At 39.8% G+C, this 23,854-nt stretch overlaps 1 protein-coding gene across 2 annotated transcripts in view; it reads right to left on the reverse strand.

The window, feature by feature from the left end:
- Positions 1–23,485, reverse strand: part of clstn2 (calsyntenin 2) — a 181,376-nt gene extending 157,891 nt beyond the window's left edge. For both annotated transcript variants that reach the window (XR_004101820.2, XM_031281046.2), the window contains exon 1: positions 23,277–23,485. Coding sequence is in view for 1 of the 2 variants with exons in the window: in XM_031281046.2 (XP_031136906.1) it covers positions 23,277–23,349 (73 nt within the window). In the remaining variant the exon portion in view is untranslated. The remainder of the gene's footprint in view (positions 1–23,276) is intronic.
- Between the last annotated feature and the right edge of the window lie 369 nt (positions 23,486–23,854).

Genomic DNA, 23,854 nt, shown 5'->3' on the forward strand with positions numbered 1-23,854 from the left:
AAAGCAAGAGGATTGAAAGGATGGTGAGCGGAAAATGATCTTGACATGAAGTCTCTGTCCTTAACCAGACAAACGTGATAACTGAGGGTAGTACTCAAATCTCGCAAAAAAGGGTGCATTGACTTTCCAAGATAAGTGTTTGTAATAAGCATAGTGGTTTCTTGGTAGACTAGACATGAAATACTGGGTTAGGAATAGGGCTGAACAATTTGGGGAAAAAAAAAATAAAAAATCTTATTGCGATTTTCCTGCCAGATATTGCGATTATAATTCGATTGGCGATTTGTCTTTAGCGACACTGCACCTTCTACGATCATGTTAAACAAAGTAATTAAAAAAAAGAAAGATCCAGTGAAAATAGGACATTTCTGTAAACAATCTGTGATATGTAACATTATTCCAGCATTTAGCTTATGAATAAACAGTAAATATAATAATGAAAAGAGGAATAAAAAAAATGTTAAATCAAATGTTACAAACATTCAACTAAATATGTCAGTCGATTAATTGCGGTCTTCACAATAAGCTAATCACATTCTTTCAAATCGCGATTCCGATTTGAAAATGATTAATCTCTCTCCACTCCATTATTCCTGCCTCTCCTCACTTTGATATGTCTGGGGGTGAGGGGGGGGCTAAGCAAATGCCAAAAAGTAGCCATAAAGTAAAACATGTAGATATGACAGCAAGTTGAAAACACAAGGGACTTTTTACCATCACCAATTGAGCAAGAATAGAAACATGTTCTCATGCAGCACAGATGAGCATATACTGTGTACAGCAATGAGGAATTTATTTAACCATTGATTCAAGTTAAAAGAAAACTGGCTAATCTCTAGCGACATGGGCCTTATTTAAAGAAATCGCTCAAAGTACCATAATAATTAATTCACTACTATCTCAGTCATGCCAATTCTAAATATTCTCTTTAAAGTTCCCCAAAATATTACTTTAAAGACTGTTCATTATAAAATATGATAAGACTAATAATACAATACTATTTGAAGGCTAAGTTTACATAGCAGATAGGCAGTGGTGGCCTGCTGGGACAAAATAAGGAAGATTTTTGGTTTACTTTTCAGAATATTCGACCTGAATGATGAAAGGAGTAAAACATAGCATCTGCGAATTCTACAGCAAAAAGACATTCATCACAGAAATACTTAATGTGACAACCCAGCCCTACTTCTCAGGCATAACGTTGCTCAGGGTGAAGGAACAAAGGGAGACAGAGGAGAAGAAAACAGTTTAGGGAGAAGGAAGTGAAATAAGGAGAAAAAGTTAAGGATTATTTCTTTTTCTCTTCCAGGGTGTTTGGGCTCTGCCCAACTCATTCTTCCAGAAAGTGAAATCAAATCAGGAATCATTCGGTTGTCCAATAATGTATTTTACTCTTATCTTGTGTCACAGCAGAGAAAGAACACAGGGCTAAAAACACAAAGAGACAGGGGAGAAACCAGTCCAGGACATACAAACAAAATGACTGAGACTTTTTGTTTCGAAAAGATATGCCATCACATTTTATCTTACCTATAATGTGTGCATGGACAAATCAAACAAATGTTTTTGTATATTGTAGTGACACCTGAGTTGCACATATACGAAGCAGTGTTTTCCCTAACACAGATAATGCCCTTTATCAGGTTATGAAAATGAACTATTCTACCAAAGACAACTGCCCTTGTATTAACCTTAGCCTATTATAAATCCACCCAGGTGGTGTTTTCCCCAGAATATTGTTATTATTTCATTAAGCCTTTAATGCAAAGTCGTTGATTGCCAGACAAACAGTTAAAGCTCGTTAGCTAGTCCTACAGTCAATATTATGCAGCACACAAAGTGAACCTGGAAATGTCTGAAACACAAGTAGCCCTAGGCAAACACAACACAAGCCCCATTCATCGTAATGATACCTCAGCTGACAAGGGCAACCCCGAACCAGGCGGGAGGCTAATACACCACACTTCAGGGTGAGATCCAGTTTGGCTAGAAGACCAAAAACATATTAAAAAGGTCCCATGGCATGAAAATTTCACTTTATGAGGTTTTTTAACATTAATATGCGTTCCCCCAGCCTGTGTCCCCCAGTGGCTAGAAATGGTGATAGGTGTAAACCAAGCCCTGGGTATCCTGCTCTGCCGTTGAGAAAATGAAAGATCAGATGGGCCGATCTGGAATCTTCCCTTTATGACGTCATAAGGAGCAAGGTTACCTCCTCTTTCTCTGCTTTGCCCGCCCAGAGAATTTGGCCCACCCATGAGAGAGAGACATCATGGCTTTCAAACGAGCAAAGTGGCAGTTGGTCAAGGCCACACCCCCACCCTCCACCTTGCCCCCCCTCTCTCCTCCTCAATAGCTACAAACACAGAAATGGCACATACTAAGTAAAGCTCATCGTGGGACTGGCTCTAGTGGCTGTAATTCTGCACCAAGGCTGAATTTCGGGAAAGAGACTTCAGATACAGTATTAGAGGACCACTAAGGCCTATATAAAAGCATCCAAAGAGCACCATGTCATGGGACCTTTAAATTATGCTTTGTTAAGGCAACGTAAAATATAAGTCAATTAAGGTTGTATTCAATAATATCTATGACCACGTATTAGTGGTGTTAACGGTAGTCATTCTGTGTGAAATTTCGGTACGAAGCGTGAGCTTCTCTGTCCTCTGCTCTGCATGTTTGACAGAGAGCAACTCCGACACACAAGCGCAGAGCTGCGGTGGAAATGGAGCAGGGTAAAGGTATATTTGTCACCCTCATTTTGTTTTTGCTGAACCGAAAAATGATCCCATCTGTGACTCAAAACCGTGATACGATCCAAACCTTGAGTTTTGTGATCTGTTGCACCCCTACTGGCAGGGTTCAAAATTAGCACTATGCAAAATATAAAATATAATAAAATATGCAATTGGCTGGTAGATTTGCTTCACTCACCCGCCAATAAAAACAATTGTAATCTATCGAGTGGCTGGTAAAATCTGAACATTTGCTAGCCATTTTGGCTGATGGACGAAAAAGTTTGTAACCCTGCCCACTGGGTATTAAAACCTATTGATGAGCCTGTTATGTTTCTGTTGGGTATGCAAAACCCATAAACAGACCACAAAGAGTTTGATTCTGGTAATATATACTGAAAAGCTTTTTCAGAAAAAAAAAAAAAATCGGTTACACTTTACTTGAAGGTATCTACATAAGAGTGACATGACACTGTCATGAACGTGTCATAAACATTATAAACAAGTCATAAACATTTATGACATAACTTTTCTTTTAGTAAGTGTCACTCGGTTTTTGTCATGACAAGTTATGGTTAGGGTTAGAGTTAGGGTTCATGTGTCATGACTGTCATGACAGTGTCATGTGTTCATGACAGTGTCACGTCACTCTTCTGTAGATACCTTCAAGTAAAGCGTTACCAAAAAATCTAATATTTACACCTTTTCACTTGGTTTTACTTGGTACTGAATCAAATAAGCAAAGCAACGAATGCCCCCAAAACTCTCTAATGGGAATATTTATCCATAAAGTCTATCCATCTGTATCCATCTGTTTGTGTGTTTGAGGTTGGGGCAACTTTTCATCTCCTTGTTTCTCTGTCCTAACAGAAAGTCAAATATTAGCTGTCCTTCCCTCCTTCAGTTTGGGCTGTCCGTCTTCCCACCACCTGCTGGCCCTGTGTCTCACTCAGTCTGTCAGTGTGCCATTACATTATGGTAATTGTTGGCCTGTATTGGGCATACATGTGCACAGTTAACACGGTTTAGGTAATATGAGCCTAAAGTGAGTGTGAAACCTTCAAACTCATCCAATACGGTTACCAAACGGAATCGCTCTAGGGAGGATTTCTGAAAGCTCAATGTCAATTTCCTCCCTTCCTTTGCTGCTACCTATCGACATTTAATTTAATACTGCAGGACAGGGCGGATATCTCACAGGAAGGAAGAAAAATCAAAGACTACAGCAAAGATAGTCCAACAAATTGTGCTGGAAATTTTTCATGTATTAAATCTGACAATAAGAACAAGCATTGGACAACACAAACATTAAAGTCGCTAATAATGTTACCGTTTTCAGTGAAGACTTTACGCACAAATAATTGATTTACACAAAGACATGAAGAGGACTGACAGGTTTTTTTTTAGAATGTGCTGACTTTTTTACTTTTGTGGTTACATTTTTAACATTTTGACAACATTGAATGTAAAATTGGAAGCTGGCTTTCATTTCAAAGTTTAGTCTCCCAATCTTAATAAAGAGGGCGTACTGTCTGTAGTAGTGTTCACTGATGCTTCACATTATTCTACAGTTTAACTCCCTTCAATTCCTTTTGATTATTCAAAATAAATGTCACCTCAAAGGGCCATTGAGGGACCGGGCATTAAAAGCTTGAAAAGTCACATTAGTAAAGATTTACCTTTCAGACTAATAAGATGTGCAGCCAACTGTTTAGTATCAGATAGCCTCGCAGGAGTGAATGAGAGTTTGAAAGAGATAAAAGAGGCAAAGTAAGTTTTTTTTTTTTTTTACTTACAAGGTGCATATTACTACCAATTTGAAAGTATAGATAGTACATTTACTTGATGTAGTCTGATGCTCAATTTGAGTATCTTTTCCTTCTTGTATTTTCTAATAATTGAACAAAGATGAATAGCATGGCCTCTCATGGCCAGAAGGCGATGTCTGTGGTGGACAAACTGAATCATTTGTGACTCCATTTATTTTTGTTGCTAAGCAGTTAAGGTTAAAATACACAGACATGTACCCAGTTCATAACAGGTAAAGAGAGAGAGAGAGAGGGGCATAAAAGAGAACAATATTTAAGATGTTATGAGCTATTTATCTAAAAGCTGTCATCCCCTTCACCTGAGCATTAGAGGCAACAGGCTCCATTAATGTGTCTTGTTGACCAGGTACTCTTAGGAAAATAAGGCTGATATTGTTCAGTGAAATGACCGATTAAGGTAATCACAGCAGTTTCCTTTCAATGCTCAACAACAACTCCCATGTCCAATGGGCCTATTACCAATTTGAAATAAAATGATGCCATTATCGGTTTCCTCCCCCAACTGTGTTTATGGAAATAATAGCACAGGTTTGATACTGTTTTTAATTAAGCATCTGCTCAAATTAGGACTTGAAAGATATTTTAGTTTTTGCCACAGCAGCACTGTGAGATTATCTCACATTTTTTTTGCATCAGTAAAATACAGCTTGGTGTTTGAAGTCTAAACAGGGGTGAAGGGCAATGAATAGCTAAACAGTTTTTAGACACTTTTACATATGCTTCATCTATTAAAAACTCTGATAAGCTTAGACCTTTTCATGGTCTTAGCTCAAAGAGAAAGCTATGGCTGACTTCCAAATACTCTAAAAGTGGTAAACTGGAACTGTGGAGGAGTCCCAAAAAAACATAATTTAGTCATATATTTAAACACTATCCGTTACCCCTGGCCTAATTGCAGTGTCCAACACATCCAAGTCATGAATGCTATTTTATAACATTTTAAAAAAAAATCGAGCATTTACATTTGAGAAAAGACTGTACCAAAATCAATATTTAAGACTTTGGAAAAACCTAGTCAAAAAGTGTTTGTGTGTGTGTGTATTATGTAAAAAAACAAAGTTTCAGAAAAAAAAAAAAAAAAAAACTCAAATACCAATCACTATCATCCTTGACAATCTACCACTGGTGGCTCTACCCTCTACAAAAACTATACAACACACTGTGGGTAGAGCTGGGCAATATATCGATATTGTGATATGAGACTAGATATCGTCTTAGATTTTGGATATCATAATATGGCATAAGTGTTGACTTTTCCTGGTTTTAAAGGCAGCATTACAGTAAAGTGATGTCATTTTCTGAACTTACCAGACTGTTGTAACTGTTCTATTATTTGCCTTTACCCACTTAGTCATTATATCCACATTACTGTTGATTATTTATCAAAACTCTCATTGTGTAAATATTTTGTGAAAGCACCAATAGTCAACACTACAATATCGTTGCGGTATCGATATCGAGGTATTTGGTCAAAAATATCATGGTATTTGATTTTCTCCATATCGCCCAGCCCTAGCAGCCTCTTTTCATACACGGGCTAGATTGCCTTGGTTTGACTCTGTGCGCCAACCCAACGAGGTGGGGATTTGCATCTCCATTGCAACAGGCCTACCCGCTTGAAGATGTGTCTTTAACTGTAACACGCTTGTCTTGACTCAGCAGGTTGATCCACGGCTGTGACTAGTGGTCAAAGGTGCGGTTGTAAAACGGTGGATAAACACATTTCATTTCCTATAAATTCTTCACAATAAAAACCCCTGTCATTTTGTTATTTAAAAACTTTTATAATGACGTCACAACTTGGCGCGTTTAAAAGTGCTAGTGGAAGCGCATTCAGCATGCATCAGCGCAACATGTTTCGAATCGGCGCGGCCAAAAGTGCCAATGGAAATATGAAATGTCCTATTTACAAGAACTGGGAGACACAAAAAGACTGTAGGAAACTCTCTCTGTGGGAACTAAGATGCTATAAATAACATCACAGACAACCTAGTTACAGAAATGAAATGAAACTTTATCACTTACATATAATGTAGGCTATAGCTAGGCCTCAATCATTTTCAAACAGAAAGGAAAATCCCGATCCCGACTGCGATATTACTGTGAGAACAATTTGTCATACATTCTCCCCTTGAGTGCAGTCATTTGATGCATGTTAAAGATGGGTGTTATTTAAGCAAAATTTAACGTCATATTATTGGCATTTCAGGTCCGTATCTCCACATCCTTACGTACCAATGGCGTCGATTTAACGCAGAAGCGTAAACTGCCCTTTAGTCTCGATCACAGTATAGGTGGTAAGAGGGTATTAATTGTGGTTATGTGTAAAGCAATTAAGAACTTAAAAAAGGAAATTAAAGATTTATTTAAGCACAGAAAGCATAGGCAGACAACAGACATACACACTTACATATCAGTACTTCTGCATAATATAGAGAAACATACAGTACATACACATATAGCTAAATAGCTGTCCAAGAACACTATGTCAGGATAAAACCAATCTAAATGACGTTCTGCTCCGTTTGCCCCCGAGATTGTGCCGACAGTGCAACACTGCAGACAGGTAATCATATTCCAGAGGACCTAAGGGCACATAGCAGCACACTAACATGCCAACACTTTTCAGTAATATAGACTGTCAACTAAGTGATTATAGTAGATGATGGCTTTGACAGTACCTGCCCAGTTTAGGCACCTGATTTAATAGATATTGTCAACATCCATTATGTGGTATTTGCATCTCTGTTATCTTTGGTGCTCAATGCTCATTACTATGATGTTCATGCACTGCATCCTCAGAAAGTATTTATCAGTCAACAAAGAGTCCAGTACTGCAACATCTTTATAGGTAACTGGTCTTTAAGGGGCACTCCATTAAGTTCAGTTTACTCGTCACAAGGAGTACAACTCAGCTGTATAATGTCTTCTGTGGCTCTGAAGGGAGCTTTCCAATGTTTGAAAAAAATAAATAAAAAACTAATGATGTCGGGGCTTTTTGTCAACAGATCCCATGAAAGCACCAAACCCAATGATGCATTTCTTAATACTTTGGCTGTGTGGCTCTCAGCTAAAAGCCCATTTGTTATTTCAGAAGACGTAAATCTTTAAAGATGGCTCACAAATATAGTTTTGTGTTTAAAAAACGGCTAAGCAATTTCCTAAAAACAACCGAGCACCACAGTGTTCAAACCTGCAACTTAAATAATCTAACTGAGGGCGCCCGGGAAGCTCAGTTGGTAGAGCGGATATATAGCCATATATAGAGGTTTACTCCTCGAAGCAGCGCCCTTTGCTGCATGTCATTCCCCCCTCTCACCCCTTTCATTTCTTCAAATAAAGGCCTAAAAATGCCCAAAAAAATAATCTTAAAAAAATAATAATAATAATCTAACTGAAACTAAACTGTGGTTGTGCGTTTGCTTCATATTAAACCACTACTCATTGTAAAACAATTTTAACAAACAAACCCAGGATAGTAAGTGCTAAAATGTTGCACAAAAGCAATGGTAAAATTATAGCAAACTGAAAATGAATACAATTTGAAATTAACTAAATCAATGTGTAAAATAACTGTGGACAAATGTATGTAGACAAACATAAGGGACAAGTGGCGAGTGCAGGGAATCCCACCCACTTCATCACAGCTAGACAATTGGAGGAATTAAAGCATAAACAATTGGTGGAAGATCTGGAACTGGACTTGTTTTTGAGGCAAGCAAGTCCGTAACCTATACAATATTCATGGAGTGACAGCAGTAAGAGAGAGCGACACTGGTTTTAGCTGCAGCGCCAGCAGACACACAACAGAGGCAATCATTAATCATTTAGACTTCCTAGCACCACACTGTGCATTGGAGACTTAGTGTACAGAAAGTACACATGACATTAAGTGTGTGTGCATGTGTGAGTGTGAGTCTGTGCGTGAGAAATACAAAAAACTGGAAGCATACACACAAAACGTTACAAACACTAGGGACTTTTCACACACACACACACACACACACACACACACACACACACACACACACACACACACACACACACACACACACTTTATGTATAAAACTGCTGACATTTGGACAAACAAGCACAGTGACAGCTGTTTTAGAGGAAGTGAAAGGTGACGGGAATCAGTGAAGAGAGAAACATAAAAGAGATGTAAATGATCAAGGTTAGAAATGACAGCAAATGCCACAGAAGTCAGAGACACGACAAGGGTTAAGACAGAGAATCACAGAAAAAGGCTGAGATGGTGAGGGAAGGGGGTGACAGCCAAACCGATGGAGACAGAAACTGACATTTGACATTTAAAAAGTCTTTAATGAGCCACTGAAGCTTCGTGTGACACGACAGACAGGAGTGGGGAGTAAAAATAACCCTGAACACTGACAAAGGAAGCTAAAACACACCATCAATATGTAAATGTTAAAGCCACACATCATGTGGACCTGCAGAACAAATGTCACCCCCCCACAAACCAGACATTTTCAAGAGTCAAAGAGAAAAGAAAACAGAAAAAGAGAAAGAAAAACAGATATCCAGAGGGCACAGAAGAGACAATGCAGGCTGATATGACCAACTCGATCCAGGCTGGCAAAGACAGATGCCCAGAAATAGCGGCAGCGTCTGCCTCTGGTGCGCCCAGCCCCGACTGCTGTGACATTACCTGCCTACCACCACATAATTATGATGAATCACTCTGGGGCTTTCCGCCGACCACCGACCGCCAAACAATGAGTGGCAATGGCAAACATCACCATACCATGCAGCCTCTCTCCCTTTAGCTTCCCTCTTTTTCTGTCATGACGCTTCTCATTTTTTCATCATCTCTTTCTCTAGCCTTTCTCTCTCTCTCCAACATCTCGCTTCTCCTCTGTCCTTGGTTCTGCTCCCTCTCCACACTGTGTTCATTCCACCCCTACTCTTCTCGCCTGGTCCGATTCTTTTTCTCTATTTTGTATTTTCTGATGCAGCTCTGTCCATCTTTTCTTTCAACTTCAACATGGGCAGACGGCAAAGAAAGAAAGCTGGAGGTTCAATTCATCAAAGGACACTGGAGGTGCACTTATGCCTGCAATTATGTCAGTCTTTTTACAATGTGAACTGTATTCTTTCTGCTCTGTACATCTAGCAATAAGATACTACTCAACACTACTTCAGACATCAGTGGTCTGCCAGATAAACTGCAGTTCTAAGGCAGGAAAGACATTTTTGTGAAATTTCATCGTGTTGCCAACATTTTTGAAAATTTGTTTTCTACATCATCTCTCAGCATAAGAAATGTGGGTGGTGAGGTCTCTACAGGGGTAAATATGATCTATTTGGAGTATTATACTCCCATAGTGTCATAAGTAAGAAGACTGGATGGCATTTTCTGAATTAAATACTAAGCCAAGCCACATTACTCTCAGAAGTTTGTTTTAATATACCACGGGGATCAGGGTGAAAACATGGCTTATCATAACTTTTTCCTAAAATCAATATATGACAACAGAGATGAATTACATATTCTGCAATAACAAAGAGGGTAGCATCACCGCTTCAAATTTATCCAAATCACACCATGGCTGCAAAATTGTCATCATTTCTCAAAGAAATAACATGGAACTAAAAGGAGAAAGTCTTCTGAATATAATACTAGTCGGCAGAATGCCTCTAAGAGCTGGTAAAATTCGAGATGGGGAATTTATGTCACAACTTCCCGAGCAATTACCAGCGTTTCCCCTTCACTTTGCTCCTCTAGGCTTCTGTCTAAATAAAGAAATGATGCTTGAAAGGCAAACAGCATCTTAAGATGTAAACAGTGTAGCTCTTTAATATTGTATGACATCTCAGCTGGCTTTGTGAGTACCAATGTGAGCAATCTTACAATATCAGTCGTCCAAGTGGGCAGAAAGAGGGAAGAGAAACAAAGGTCGGGGGGTTAACAAGAGGAGTTAGCTGGCCACCTTCTCCCTGATTTGTCTCATCCCCAAGCATCTGTCAGATCCTTTGTGGAGCTGCCATCTTGGACCACTCCACTCACAGCTGATCCCCATTACTGGGGAGGACAGCAGCCGTATTACAGAGGCTGAGGAGCTGCTAAGTGAATATGTGGGTGTGTGTGTGTGTGTGTGTGTGTGTGTGTGTGTGTGTGTGTGTGTGTGTGTGTGTGAAATTGTACATAAGGGAAAGAGGTATGTCAGTGCAAAGGTAGTCTATATCCACGGCGTTCCACTTCCGGGATTGCTCTGGTGCCGCCGGAAATTCTACCGGATGTCACCTTTTCAGCAGGATGTCCTTTACCTTCCGCTTTTTTTGTGTTGAAATTTTAAACTCCGGTGGATTTCTGAGGACTGTGATTAACTGCTCCTCAGATCTCTGCAGGGTAAATCCAGACAGCTGGCTAGACTATCTGTCCAATCTGAGTTTTCTGTTGCACGACTAAAACTACTTTTGAACGTACACGTTCCACCAAAACAAGTTCCTTCCCGAGGCTATTTTGCAGAGGCACCGTGGCTCCGTCCGGTGCTTAGCACCGCCCATGACGATTGTGATTGGTTTAAAGAAATGCCAATAAAGCACGTTTTTCTTCCATCACGGAATGCTGTGTGGACTAGCCAGACCCTCCTCCGCAGCACAGTGGAGGAAGGTCTGGCAATGCGAGACTAGTGCAAAGGCTATGGGGGAAAAGGGCAGCGGTTGGAGGGAAGGTATGAAGGAGGTAGGCAGAGAAATAACACACACTAATGTCCAATAAAGGCAAACAGCCATTACATCCCTAAGTTGCAAGCCTGAAGCTGCCATAGCTGCTAAAAAGAGCACTTTTCTTTGTGATGACAACTCAGAACCATTTTCTGGTCAATTACTTTAGATAAAGTATAATGGCTGAGCGGTCACACGGGGAGAGAGGAGAGAGGATTGATGATGTGTTTAAATGCTAATACATCCCAAACCAATACATCAGCAGTGTGATCAGTGCCCTTATTCACTTCCGTTAACTTTCATTCTGGTTATTTATTTCATTTGTGACTCTCTACTCCTCCTCCCTGTCAAAATGACTGCCTCTGGGGCGCTGGCTTTCCTTTACAAAAACACTTGGGTTTTCTCTCGCTAAAAATCGTTCTCCTGTGACGTGATAAAGTGTACTCATAGGTTCAAAACACCACTAATCCAAGCTTTAAATAGTGAATGTTGACTGATATTCGACACAATGTAACAGGCTCATAAATGATCAGTTATCGATGCAATGTGCTCCAGCTCGACCCATCGCTTTATAAATGTACAACATATTTCAGTAACAGTCGATGTTGCCAGTGGATCACATAAATGGAAAAATGAAAGCTGTAAAGTTTTTATTGCCTTTAGAGTTGGATTTACTCATCCAATAATCTGCAACATTTTCGACTATAGTTGCGGTGAAAAGTAAATTATTTACTCTCGAGGATATTAGGAGTATGCTGCCAGAGCAAGGAGGCGGACTGTTTCACGCATTTCCTTGTTTTCAACAATCAAAAGTAATTTTTGCACACCAAGCCGTTGTGCCAGTATGGTGGCACTGTCTTTTCAACTCCCTACAATACAGTTATTGTCCGCTTGTGAAGAAAACTGACAATAATTACAGAGGAAAAGTGCCACAGAGATATGGGGGTGAGCAATCCGCTCACAAAGCCTTGGCATTTTAATAGAAATTTAATAGTTCAGTCGTGGGTTAATTGTGACAGGTAGACTGAAGAGGACGTTCTTGCGTCTTCTTGCAAGGAATTTTGTTTGGAGGACCGTCACGACTGCCTCCGTCTCATCAGACAGAACAGACGTGTTTGAGAGAGAGACGGACGAAGAAACGGGAGGGAGAATTGTTATAATTTATAGTCATGTGTTTACTTTTAGGTTTGACAAAACTATACACAAACTGATCTTCTGGTGGCCATTTACCTTAACAACATCCACCCTCGACAGAAACCAAAAGCCCAAAAACTGAAGCAGAAATTTCCAAAAGTAAAATAAAATGTTCAGAAAAAATAAATATATAGGAGAGGCATTAGGGGAGTGTGTGCCTACATACAATCATCCAATGCAGCACACCAACACCTCATATAGGCACCAACAAGTTAAGTCCTCAGAAAGAAATCACCTTGAGCCATGTGAAGCAACATTACAAGACATGACTGTCAGTCTGAGGACAAAGTATCTTTTCATGAACAAACTTTCAAATAAACCAATTACGAAACACACACACACACACACACACACACAAACACTTCTTAAGTCTTTCCTTGACACCTTGTAGGAGGAAATGTGACCTTAGAAAATGCCACTGTCATAGATGAGTGTAGGTATGTATCTGTACATTTTGTACATTTAAACGCACAAAGGCCCAGTTGAGCTCTCACTGATAAAAGGGATGTTTGTTTCATTTTCTTTGTGCGATGACGAATGTCAATCAATTAACAATAATGAGCTTGAAAAACCTGGGTAAGCACCATTATCAGAGTGTGCAAAAACAATGCTGGAATTGCATAAAGATTAATAGGAATTTTTGCTGACAGGGAACAGAGTTGTAATAGCGAAAGCTGTGGACCATGAATAAAATAAACAGAAAATATCATTACACCAGTGTAAGTAAAAATTAAAACTCATCTGTTGTGACATGGACTTGATGGGAAATGCTGCTATGCTGACACAAGAGTCGCGGGTGATAAAGTACTGCTCATTCCTTTAGGGACAAACGGAGAGAAAGAGAGAGGTAGAGAGAGAGAGAAAGAGAGAAAGCAGCGAGGTTGTGTACATGTGCTCAGCAGTCGGGTTGAAAGGTCAGATGAGTATATAGGAAGAGTGCGCAGAGGAGGGGGACCAAATGACTCCGAGGGCAACAACAGACTTCACATCAAACTGCAAATAGAAAGAACCCAAGGAAAAGCTGGGCAGTAAATTACAAATCGCAAGTTGAGGCTCTGTTCCGACACATTCAAATGTATAGATCAGGGAAACATGCAGTAGGTGACTCACAATCCCACTACTTGCTTCACAGTAATACAGTGTAAATGGCTTCATAAACCATCAGCTCATCTTTCACGTGGACACACAAAACTATACTTTGAAATTATATTCTTTATTACCATAGCCTGTACATACCTGTAGTAATAGACACTCATATAGACACATATCTATATATTTATGTATCATTTCATACCTTGCACTCAGTATATACTGTAGCATATATGTTATTTAATCACTGCCTAGAGCACTTCTGGATAGACGCCAACTACTTTTCGTTGCTAGGTACTCGTGACATGTGCAATGACAATAAAGTTGAATCTAAATCTAAAAATAAACAAAACTGTGTATAACGCAAATGAGGTCATTAAGTCCCTGGTTTTGATCTGCTTAGTACTATGTAGATACATAATCATGATTTCAGCAGTCTAATATACACTCACTGGCCAATTCATTAGGTACACTTGTACAATCGATTGTGAACCAATACAACAGCCCTGTCGTAAATTCTGCCTTTACAAAGATGATAATGTTTAGTTTGGACTGACACTGTCAGAGAGATATTAATCAAACTATATGTTTATTATTAGGGATGCATATGAGGATAATATGTGATATGCGATACCGTTGTTGAATATCACGATAACGATATTACTTGCGATGAATAAACAGATACTAAGTGTGGGCCTACTCAGTTCTGCTGCTTTCAGTATTCTGCTAAGATACACCAAATTGCTTGTTGAATTTAAAACAAATGAAAGCAAATCCTTTCCAACATTATTTTATAGAACAAACAGAACATTTTAATTGAATTTAAAAGGCAACACCGAAAAAGAATGACAGATACATTTAAATGTACAGTTTTTCTAATGATACTTTCTTTTAACGAACACAAAAATTGTGTGTAGTGTCTTTCGCAAAATGTCGCAGCCCTTCGCGATGTGTTTATTGCACCAGTTGATATAGCAATGACGATTAAAAAAAAAAAACGATATATTGTGCAGCCCTATTTATAACTGTAGTAGAGGTAGTAGTTTGCAGTGGTGTTGAACTGGACTGCATTATATTGAGGCGTTTCTATATTTTGGCCACCCCATTAACACACATGAGTGACCGAATATTATAAACACCTTTCAATATAATGCACTCTAGTACATGACCGGCACCCACTACAACCTCAAGAATAAGCATAAAGTAGAATTACTGACATTGTCCACAACAAATGAACATGTATAAGCTTTGTAAAAGTAGAATTCATGGCAGAGCTGCTGTATTGGATTGCATCACATTGTACAAGAAAGCATTGTAAAACTGTATTGCACCACAAAACATTGTGAAGAAAGTGTGTTTTGTCCCTCTAAATGACCCAGCAATTTAGAAAGAACAGAAAAATAAACCAGTTTCTCTTATTCCCACTGGGGAGTTTTGATAAGACAACAAACATCTTCACACAGAAATATTTCAAAAAGATATACTGCCCATTTCTCATTATTCATTTCATAACCTCAAAACTTTTCGCACTCGAGAGTGGATTCATTAAGTATATGTCAGACACAGGTTTTTGCGCCTGACAAAATGTATTTGTTTGCTATTCTATCAAGAGCTATTCAAATAAGGAAATTAGGAAAGAATAAAATATAATTTCTAGCCCGGTTGTTTTGACCGGAAGATATATACGAGTATATGTTCGGTTTTCAAACTAATGTGCTTTTAATTTGCCTCTAACAAATTTTTATTTATTTTCATGCAACATAACATCACATTATAAATGTCATCTAAGCTCAAGAGGCATGAAGCACCTAATTAGCAGGTATCTCAGGTAGGCATATTGGTACATGACAAGTTGCTAAAATGGATTTTGGAACAATCCATTATATAACACAAAGAGACGATATACAAATGGGATTCGGGCACAAACACGGATTTGGACGCAGCAATGTCACCTCAAAACAGTTACAGTTCATAACTACATCGCCTAAATGATTTATAAATGCAACAGTAGAAGAGACCGAGTAAGGGACGGAGAGCAGATGAGGAAGAGAAGAGGAGACACGAAGGGCAATGGCAGAGGACATTCAATCCATAGAGAGGTGACGCTCAACACGGGCAGATTTACAAAAGGAAGGAGAAGATGAAAATATGGAATTGATCTGAGAGGAGAAACAGGGATATTTGCACTGACTAGGGCTGCACGATTATGGCCAAAATGATAATCATGATTAGTTTGATCAATATATTGATCACGATTGATTATCACGATTATTTGTTGTTTTTAACTAAAACAAATGTTATTGTCACATAGGCTAATTATAACTGCTTTCACATCCATATTGTGCTACATTCCTGCCAATACACCCATATTGTGCTACATTCCTCCTTTGTTGAAGGATAATATTAAAGGAGTATGCCATTTCAGCTGTTGTGCGACAGATTTTAACATGCGCCGTTAACGTGAACAGAAAATTGCATTGCCTGTATCTTTTCACGGCAAACGCACATGTTTGGAAAGCGGTTGGAAGCATGTTTGGAAATGCCAATAGGGCATCTACCAGACGAAATAGCAACGCGGATTACGGTGCCACTTAAATGTCTGCGTTGCGCTCTGATGCTCCAAAACAGACGTTACAGGCAACAGAAACATCGCTGCATGTCACGCTAGTAAACACTAATAACACGTTGCACAGCAGGTAACATTAGCCTACCTTTAGCTACAGTAGTAACTGGATTAAACACAGCTAAAATGCTGACAGCTAAACGGTGTAGTGCGACTGTATTTCACTGTAGAGGATTCCAACAGCGGGACGTACAACAGTCTGCCGCTAAAGCTATGAGCTAAAAGACTCAAACTAGCACTGGTCACTGCTGTTGTCTGAAAAACACAGACGGGACCAAATGTTGCGTGTACTGGTAAACTGGTAAACCTCGTGACGACTTATGACCGAATGCTATCTGCTGTGGAATTTTCCTCACGTTACTCCGTCCTCTGTGACGGTCTACATCTAAACTAAGCTGCGCAGTGCAGGGAACAACTCTGATTGGCTCATGGAGGCACGTGATCAGAGTGGTTTACGGAGCTTTGGGGAAAAAAAAAAACAAAAAAAAACTTTGATACAGAGCGGAATGAAGCATTTTAAATATCGCTCGAATCACGTGAATTTGATCGTGGGAAGCCAAAATCGTGATTAAAATTCGATTAATTGTGCAGCCCTAGCACTGACACGCACAAATCTAAACCGCCATATCTAATGTGCTGCTGCCAGGAGGAGAGAGGAAAAGATAGGCAAAGTCAGTGACAGGTGGGGTGGTAGAGAGAGAGTCATATAGGAAGAAACAGGAAGACAGAGAGGAACAGAGATAACACTTCTGACTTGAGAAAATTAAAACCTTTCTTCTTGATGACATGCTTTCATTTTCCCTCCCTGCTGCAATTCCTTTCTTCCTGAGCAGTGATTGTAGCTTCAGGTGCACCAGGTGCATGATTGTGTGTGTGCATGCGGATGTGACTGAAGGTGTGAGCAAAACTACACAGTCTGTTTTTTTACACACACACACACACACACACACACACACACACACACACACACACACTTCTTAAGTCTTTCCTTGACACCTTGTAGGAGGAAATGTGACCTTAGAAAATGCCACTGTCATAGATGAGTGTAGGTATGTATCTGTACATTTTGTACATTTAAACGCACAAAGGCCCAGTTGAGCTCTCACTGATAAAAGGGATGTTTGTTTCATTTTCTTTGTGCGATGACGAATGTCAATCAATTAACAATAATGAGCTTGAAAAACCTGGGTAAGCACCATTATCAGAGTGTGCAAAAACAATGCTGGAATTGCATAAAGATTAATAGGAATTTTTGCTGACAGGGAACAGAATTGTAACAGCGAAAGCTGTGGACCATGAATAAAATAAACAGAAAATATCATTACACCAGTGCAAGTAAAAATTAAAACTCATCTGTTGTGACATGGACTTGATGGGAAATGCTGCTATGCTGACACAAGAGTCGCGGGTGATAAAGTACTGCTCATTCCTTTAGGGACAAACGGAGAGAAAGAGAGAGGTAGAGAGAGAGAGAAAGAGAGACAAAGAGAGGTAGAAAGCAGCGAGGTTGTGTACATGTGCTCAGCAGTCGGGTTGAAAGGTCAGATGAGTATATAGGAAGAGCGATTTGTTTTTCAGTCAGACACAGAGGTGCTGCCTTGTAGGCAAAGTATTAGAAAACTTAAAAGACTTGCCTCTGGCATGACTTTCCATAGCACCTGTGATGTTACACTATGTAGTTTCACTTTGTAGCCTACCTCTCCAATATTCACGCAAACCTGTGGTTGTGAAAAAAATCTCCAAAATCAAATCTCATGATGGAAAATACATGGTTCTTTCATGATTGCTACTGGAGGAAATCAGAAACAAAAAATCTAAAATAAAGCCATTTCAAAGCGTATAGCGGAGCTTTGGACTGACTATACAAGAAACCCACACAGGACAACTTGAAAGGGAGATGAAGGGGATGACTCAATCAGAGGGGGTGTGTGTGTGTGTCTGTCTGTCTGTCTTATATTTGGCTGGAAATAAACACCCAACAATGTTAACACATTTTATTAGGTGTGCAATTACACAGCAGGCTAATAAGTTTGTATTGGAATTATAATTAAAACAGTGCGCAGTGGTGCATGTCTTTATAACTTCAGGCTTTATCATGAGTCACAACAGACCACGGTCTATTGTTTAATAAAGGATTGCTAGGCCTGTGTACATAGAGACCATAGATAACACTTCAATGACACCAGCTCATGGGACACAGCAAAGGCACAGCCAGTGCCTCAGTTCAGTCTTTAAGTTGCTGCTGAACATTGCTCTATTCAGCCCAACTCTGACATCAACATGTCATTTATTAATATGTATTTGTGTCAAAATGACATATAAACATCTTTTCCTATTCTATTTTGCCTGGAAATGCTTCCAACACGCTTGCGTGTCACGTGAAAAATAGACGTCGGTTCTATTTCTAGCATGCGCGCGTCACGCAGGCAGTGTGCAAGCTCTAACCTGTTAACATGGGAGCCAAAATATAAACGGACACGCCACGCAGCTGACACGCTCACGCCGCGCAGCCAGCGTGTGGCCGGCGTAACAATCTCACAAGAAAAATATTCCACAAACACAAATCCTCTATTAAAACTTCAGAGGCATTCAACCGCCTCTTTATTTGCTCTTGGATCGGCTCTTGCTGCCAACACCAAAGCTATTTTCTGTTTAAATTACTGTTATGTCAGCGAGGGCAAAAAAAGCTAACAGAAGAATCATTGGGCCTCATTTGAGAAAAATGTTATTCGGCTTTATTTAGCTTGAGAGAAAAAGAGATTGTTAAGAGAAGATGAAGAAAATAATAAAATGATATCTTGGATGACCCCACTAATGTATATAGTAATAAAAGAAATCAATAGAGACCACTGATTTATCATCAGAATCTATTTGCCATAACTTGTTTCATGTTTCTTCATTTGCACAAAACCAAAGGCTAAGAATATTTGATAAATGGACCCTTTTTGGCATTGAAAGAAATAGCACTACCTGGGTCCTGTTCTTCAAACATGGCTGAAGTACTTCATCAGGCTGCTTAGTCAAACTGAGTAAATATAGACAACACACTGAACAACTGATCAGTAACAACTGGAGACGACCTCGCATATCCTGCAAAAAAAAAAAAAAGTCAGTTGTTGCGTGTTCTTGATGAACTTATGGTTAGATAACGCGGCTTATTTACCAGTATGTCTCCCTTGGGCAACACAAAAGTGACGTCACCGGTCGCCTATATCTCAAGGTCAATATCCTAGGTCTCAAATAACAAAGTGTCTAAAACAATCTTTATATGAATGACTGGCAGCGACTTGATCGCCAGACTAGAATAGACCAGGTCCAGCTTGGGCCGGTCAGTTGTCACAGCCAAATCGTATTCATAAATCGGTTCAACAGTTCTAATGCGTGTCCCTGCCTTAATCCATGTAACCAATCTTTTTATGTTTGTAAAGTCAAGGTTTAGGAAAGTTGGTATCTAATTATTTATGTCCCATGCTCTGCATTTCTAACTCTCTTGATGTCTCATACATCTGTGTTCCTAAAAGCATATAGAGGAATATCATTAACAAATCAATTAAATTATAAATAAAAAAAGGTTAATGGTGAAATTATTAGAGAATCCACGTTTCTTCTTTTTTTTTGCCTCTTTCTTCTCCCATTACTGGTTCTCCTCTCTCACTCTGCCACTCTACTCTACAGCACCACCTCAGTCATCTAAGTGTTTACTCCGACAGTTTTAAAGTGCTTATATTATGCTTTTTGGCTTTCCCCTCCTGTATTGTGTTATATATTTTTTTTGTGCATGTAATAGGTTTACAAAGTGAAAAAGCCCAAAGTCCACCCCAAAGGGACTTACCATCTCCAACAGAAAACACTGTTCACAAACTGCTCCAAACAGCTCTGTTGTAGTCCAGCCTTTACTTCCGTGACACACGTTATAATGCTCGCCTAGCTGCTAGCGTGGCACGCCCTCATACTCTGCTTCTGACTGGCTAGTAGTCCTTACCTAGCTACTGCGCATGTGTGACTCCCAACAAAGATGGAACAGAAGTGAGATGTCTCACTCTGTAGCTAAAACAGAGAGCTCAACACACAGGGTGAAAAGAGGAGCTGCAGCAATGTGTAGTATAACAAATATATGGTGTTTTCTGAAAATTAAACCACGTAAACCTATTCTGGTACAACCTCCAAATACAATTATGAACCTGAAAATGAGCATAATATGATTACTTTAAAGTACAGGAGTGTCCGAATGTGTGAATGGGTATCCATGCATCAGTGAGACAACGGGGCAGTGTGTGTGTGTGTGTGTGTGTGTGTGTGTGTGTGTGTGTGTGTGTGAGTGAGTGTCTCTCAGAAGTCAGCACTGCATGCAATGTTTATCCACCACACATTTAGCACTGCTGATCAGAAAGCCCCACCGGGGCCATTGGACCAGCTGGTGTGATACTGGCGTACACACAACCACCTCTCACACACACCCACAACAAACGCACTCATCACCACACATACATCATCCTATGGCAGTGGCCCTTCCATTTCACTCCTCTCCTCCACCTTACGCCTCATCAGACATATTATAATTAGCCGTGCTGAGTAATTAACACCCAAATTAGGACATTCATTTGCATATCTGTCCTCATTTGCATATACTTCCAGCAGCACACATAACTGATGTTCCTCCATGCCAGTACAAAGCACAATGGTACTCAGTCTCTCTCAACAGAATTGCCTGCCATCACACAACTCGTGCACACACCTTTTTTACATGTAGCAAACATTTTCTCCTTTGAGAGGCTTTAGAGAACAAAGCCTTAAGGAGAGAGCATGTTTGAGGTGGAGGGAGGTTAAGAAAAGGTACAACAGGAGTAAAAGAAAGAAAAATTTTGGCCAGGCTAGGAAAGGGACAGAATATAAATGTGACCGAGGAGGGTGTCGGTAATAGAGGTATCTGGGATGGAGTGAGAATGTGACACACTCCAGATGAGAAAAGGCAAAGTAAGACAGAAAGAAGACCATTTATACAACTCACTTAAGCCCATAAAAACTTTGGAATTGAATCCAGGGAGGTGGAGAGAGAAAGAGAAGGGGGAGAGAGAGAGATCTCTCTCTCTCTCTCTCTCTCTCTCTCTCTCTCTCTCAGAGAGAAAGCAAGAGACAGAGAGAATGAGAGAGAAACAGGGAGAAAAACACAAGTGAGAAACCAGAGGAAAGAAAGAGAATAGAAAGAGCATGAATAACAGTAAAGAGGAATAGAGCGACAGGACGGGCAGAGCAGTTTCACCAGTCATTGCACAGAAGAGGAAAACCTGAGTTATGCTTCTGCGTTCCACATCGCTTTCACGATTTATGTTACGCCGAGGATAATGTAGCTAGACGGCTCTGTTGAAAAGACACCCATAAATCTGATCTTGTTTTCAATTTTTTTTTTTTTCCTCCCTTTCTTATTCCCCTCAAATCCTCTCAGTCCGTGTTCTCTGGCATTCATCTGGTCTATTTCCTGACTTCTTATGTAAAGGTATTCAGTAGCAAGCCTTTGTCTCATGTATATACTGTATTCTGCTGCGCTGGTAAAACACACACACACACACACACACACACACACACACACACACACACACTCTCTCTCTCTTATACAGCTGGCAAACATCCATCAAGCCAGCACACAGGGGCCTTAATCTATTCCTTTTCTAATGTTCTTAACAATACAAAGGCTTATCAAATCTTAGGAAATTACAATGATTTCTTTACCGAGTCAAATCCAATTCAGCCATTTCATAAAATGTTTGGTTACATGATATTTGGCCTCCAGAACACATTGCATAGCCAATGTCAACTGTGTATATGTTAACCAAAGCGGAGTGAATTAACACATCACATTCACCTTTGAAAATCGAATGAGTCACTGAAGTCTCTACAGAAAACAGGCTCTTTTTTTTAAAACTTAATCCAAACCCAGTTAGCCTTCCCTCTGGCTCACAGCCATATGGAGGTCTTTCATAAACAGGGGGGGGGGGGGGGGTGATAGTTTGGTTGAGCGCAGACAGCCAGTCAGCCCAGCGCTCTCACTCCTGAGACCCAATTAACACCAGTGTAAACCGCCGCTGCCCTTGATAGACACCAGTCGACGCCGTAAGAGAGAGAGAGAGAGAGAGAGAGAGAGAGAGAGAGAGAGAGAGAGAGAGAGAGAGAGAGAGTGTATCAAAGCGTGAGGATGTGACTGAATACAACGCCCTGACTGCTCTGCCCTCCCGGAGCACTAATCGATTATCATACTTAGAAATCATCCTCAGATCACTGGCTAACCAGCCAATCATGACCACCAACATAACCGCTAATACTGTGTTGCCTTCTAGACATAAATGCTATGCGAAGAGTTATCCAGCACCCTTTAAGGGTGACAAAAATACTTATGAGCTCAAATGTGAATTCCTATAGTGGGGAACTGTGGTAAGTTAGCCTATGTCTATCATCAGAGCTAAAACAATTAGTCAAAATTTGATGCATGATGAATTAGCCTAATAGTTTAAGTCAAGCTCAAATACCAACCATGCCCCAGTTGAAGTTTCTGGTTTAAGAGTATTTGCTGTTTTTTGTTGACTTATGTAATGTTTAAATATAGCCTAAATTTAGGACCAAACAAGGCGTTACCTTGGGTTTTAGGAAACTGTACTGGGTGATTTTCACTATTTTCTCTCAGTCTATATTTATAAAACAATTAATCAGTTAAAATAATCTTTAGTTGCAGCACTAACTGCTAGTGTCTCTGCTATTTGCCAATCTTTTTTCATGTGTCCCCTGCTCCCAACATATCACAGACTAGGCTACCTAATGTTACAACAAAGCTGCAACTTCCCACAAAAAAAAATTGAACACCTGTCCCGCTAATTGCCCTGTCCCACATTACGTGAAGTAACTAGTCAATAATTATCAAGAAAGAAAAAACATAAGGCTACTGACTACTCGGCAGAACTTAACTAGAGACAGGCAAAAACAAATATCTAAACGGCGACGAAGTTGTTGGACGGGCGGTTGGTGCTCTCCTTGCTAACTTGTGCAACTCAAACGCGAAAAAGCAGTCAAACATTTCGAAGCCAATGTATTTTTTTTTTTTTTTCATCTTTTTCTTTTTCATGTTCCTACCTTTTCCGCCGAGAGCGCAGGAGTGGCCCCAAATGAGACACAACAGCAAAAAAGGGACCCCGAGTATGTGCATGGTTGTCGAGCAGTGTGGGTGATGTCTCCCCGTCCTCTCCTAAACAGAAATCCTGGATCACCTCCCAAGCGCGAGGATGTTTTCAACTGGTCGGTAGCGCGAGCGATAGCTGAAATGTAGAGAGACGTTCACTGGGTACTGTGAGCAAAGAGAGAGAAAAATACTGACGTTGAATAGCGTCAATAAGAAAGTTTCCGGTTTTTCGTTTTCAAAATAAAACACAATCGACTGTTAATGTTGATTAAATGTCAAATAAGGGTATCAAAACAAGGCTGCACTTATACAGGGTGAAATTGCAAATACATTTTATTTTCTAAAATGTATTTGTTTACACTTTAATGATTATGGGTGCACCAAAAAAGGTGGTCCCCAAGCATGACAAATTGTACACATTTATTTTGAAGAATAAAAGCATCCTTTTCGGGCAAAATCTGGCTTTATTTGGCAAACTTGACATAGCTGTTATGAGAGAGAAAAAGCAAGTGATAGAGATGAGGGAATATAG

The sequence above is a fragment of the Sander lucioperca genome, chromosome 9 (assembly GCF_008315115.2).
Source record: "Sander lucioperca isolate FBNREF2018 chromosome 9, SLUC_FBN_1.2, whole genome shotgun sequence".
Lineage (NCBI taxonomy): Eukaryota > Metazoa > Chordata > Actinopteri > Perciformes > Percidae > Sander > Sander lucioperca.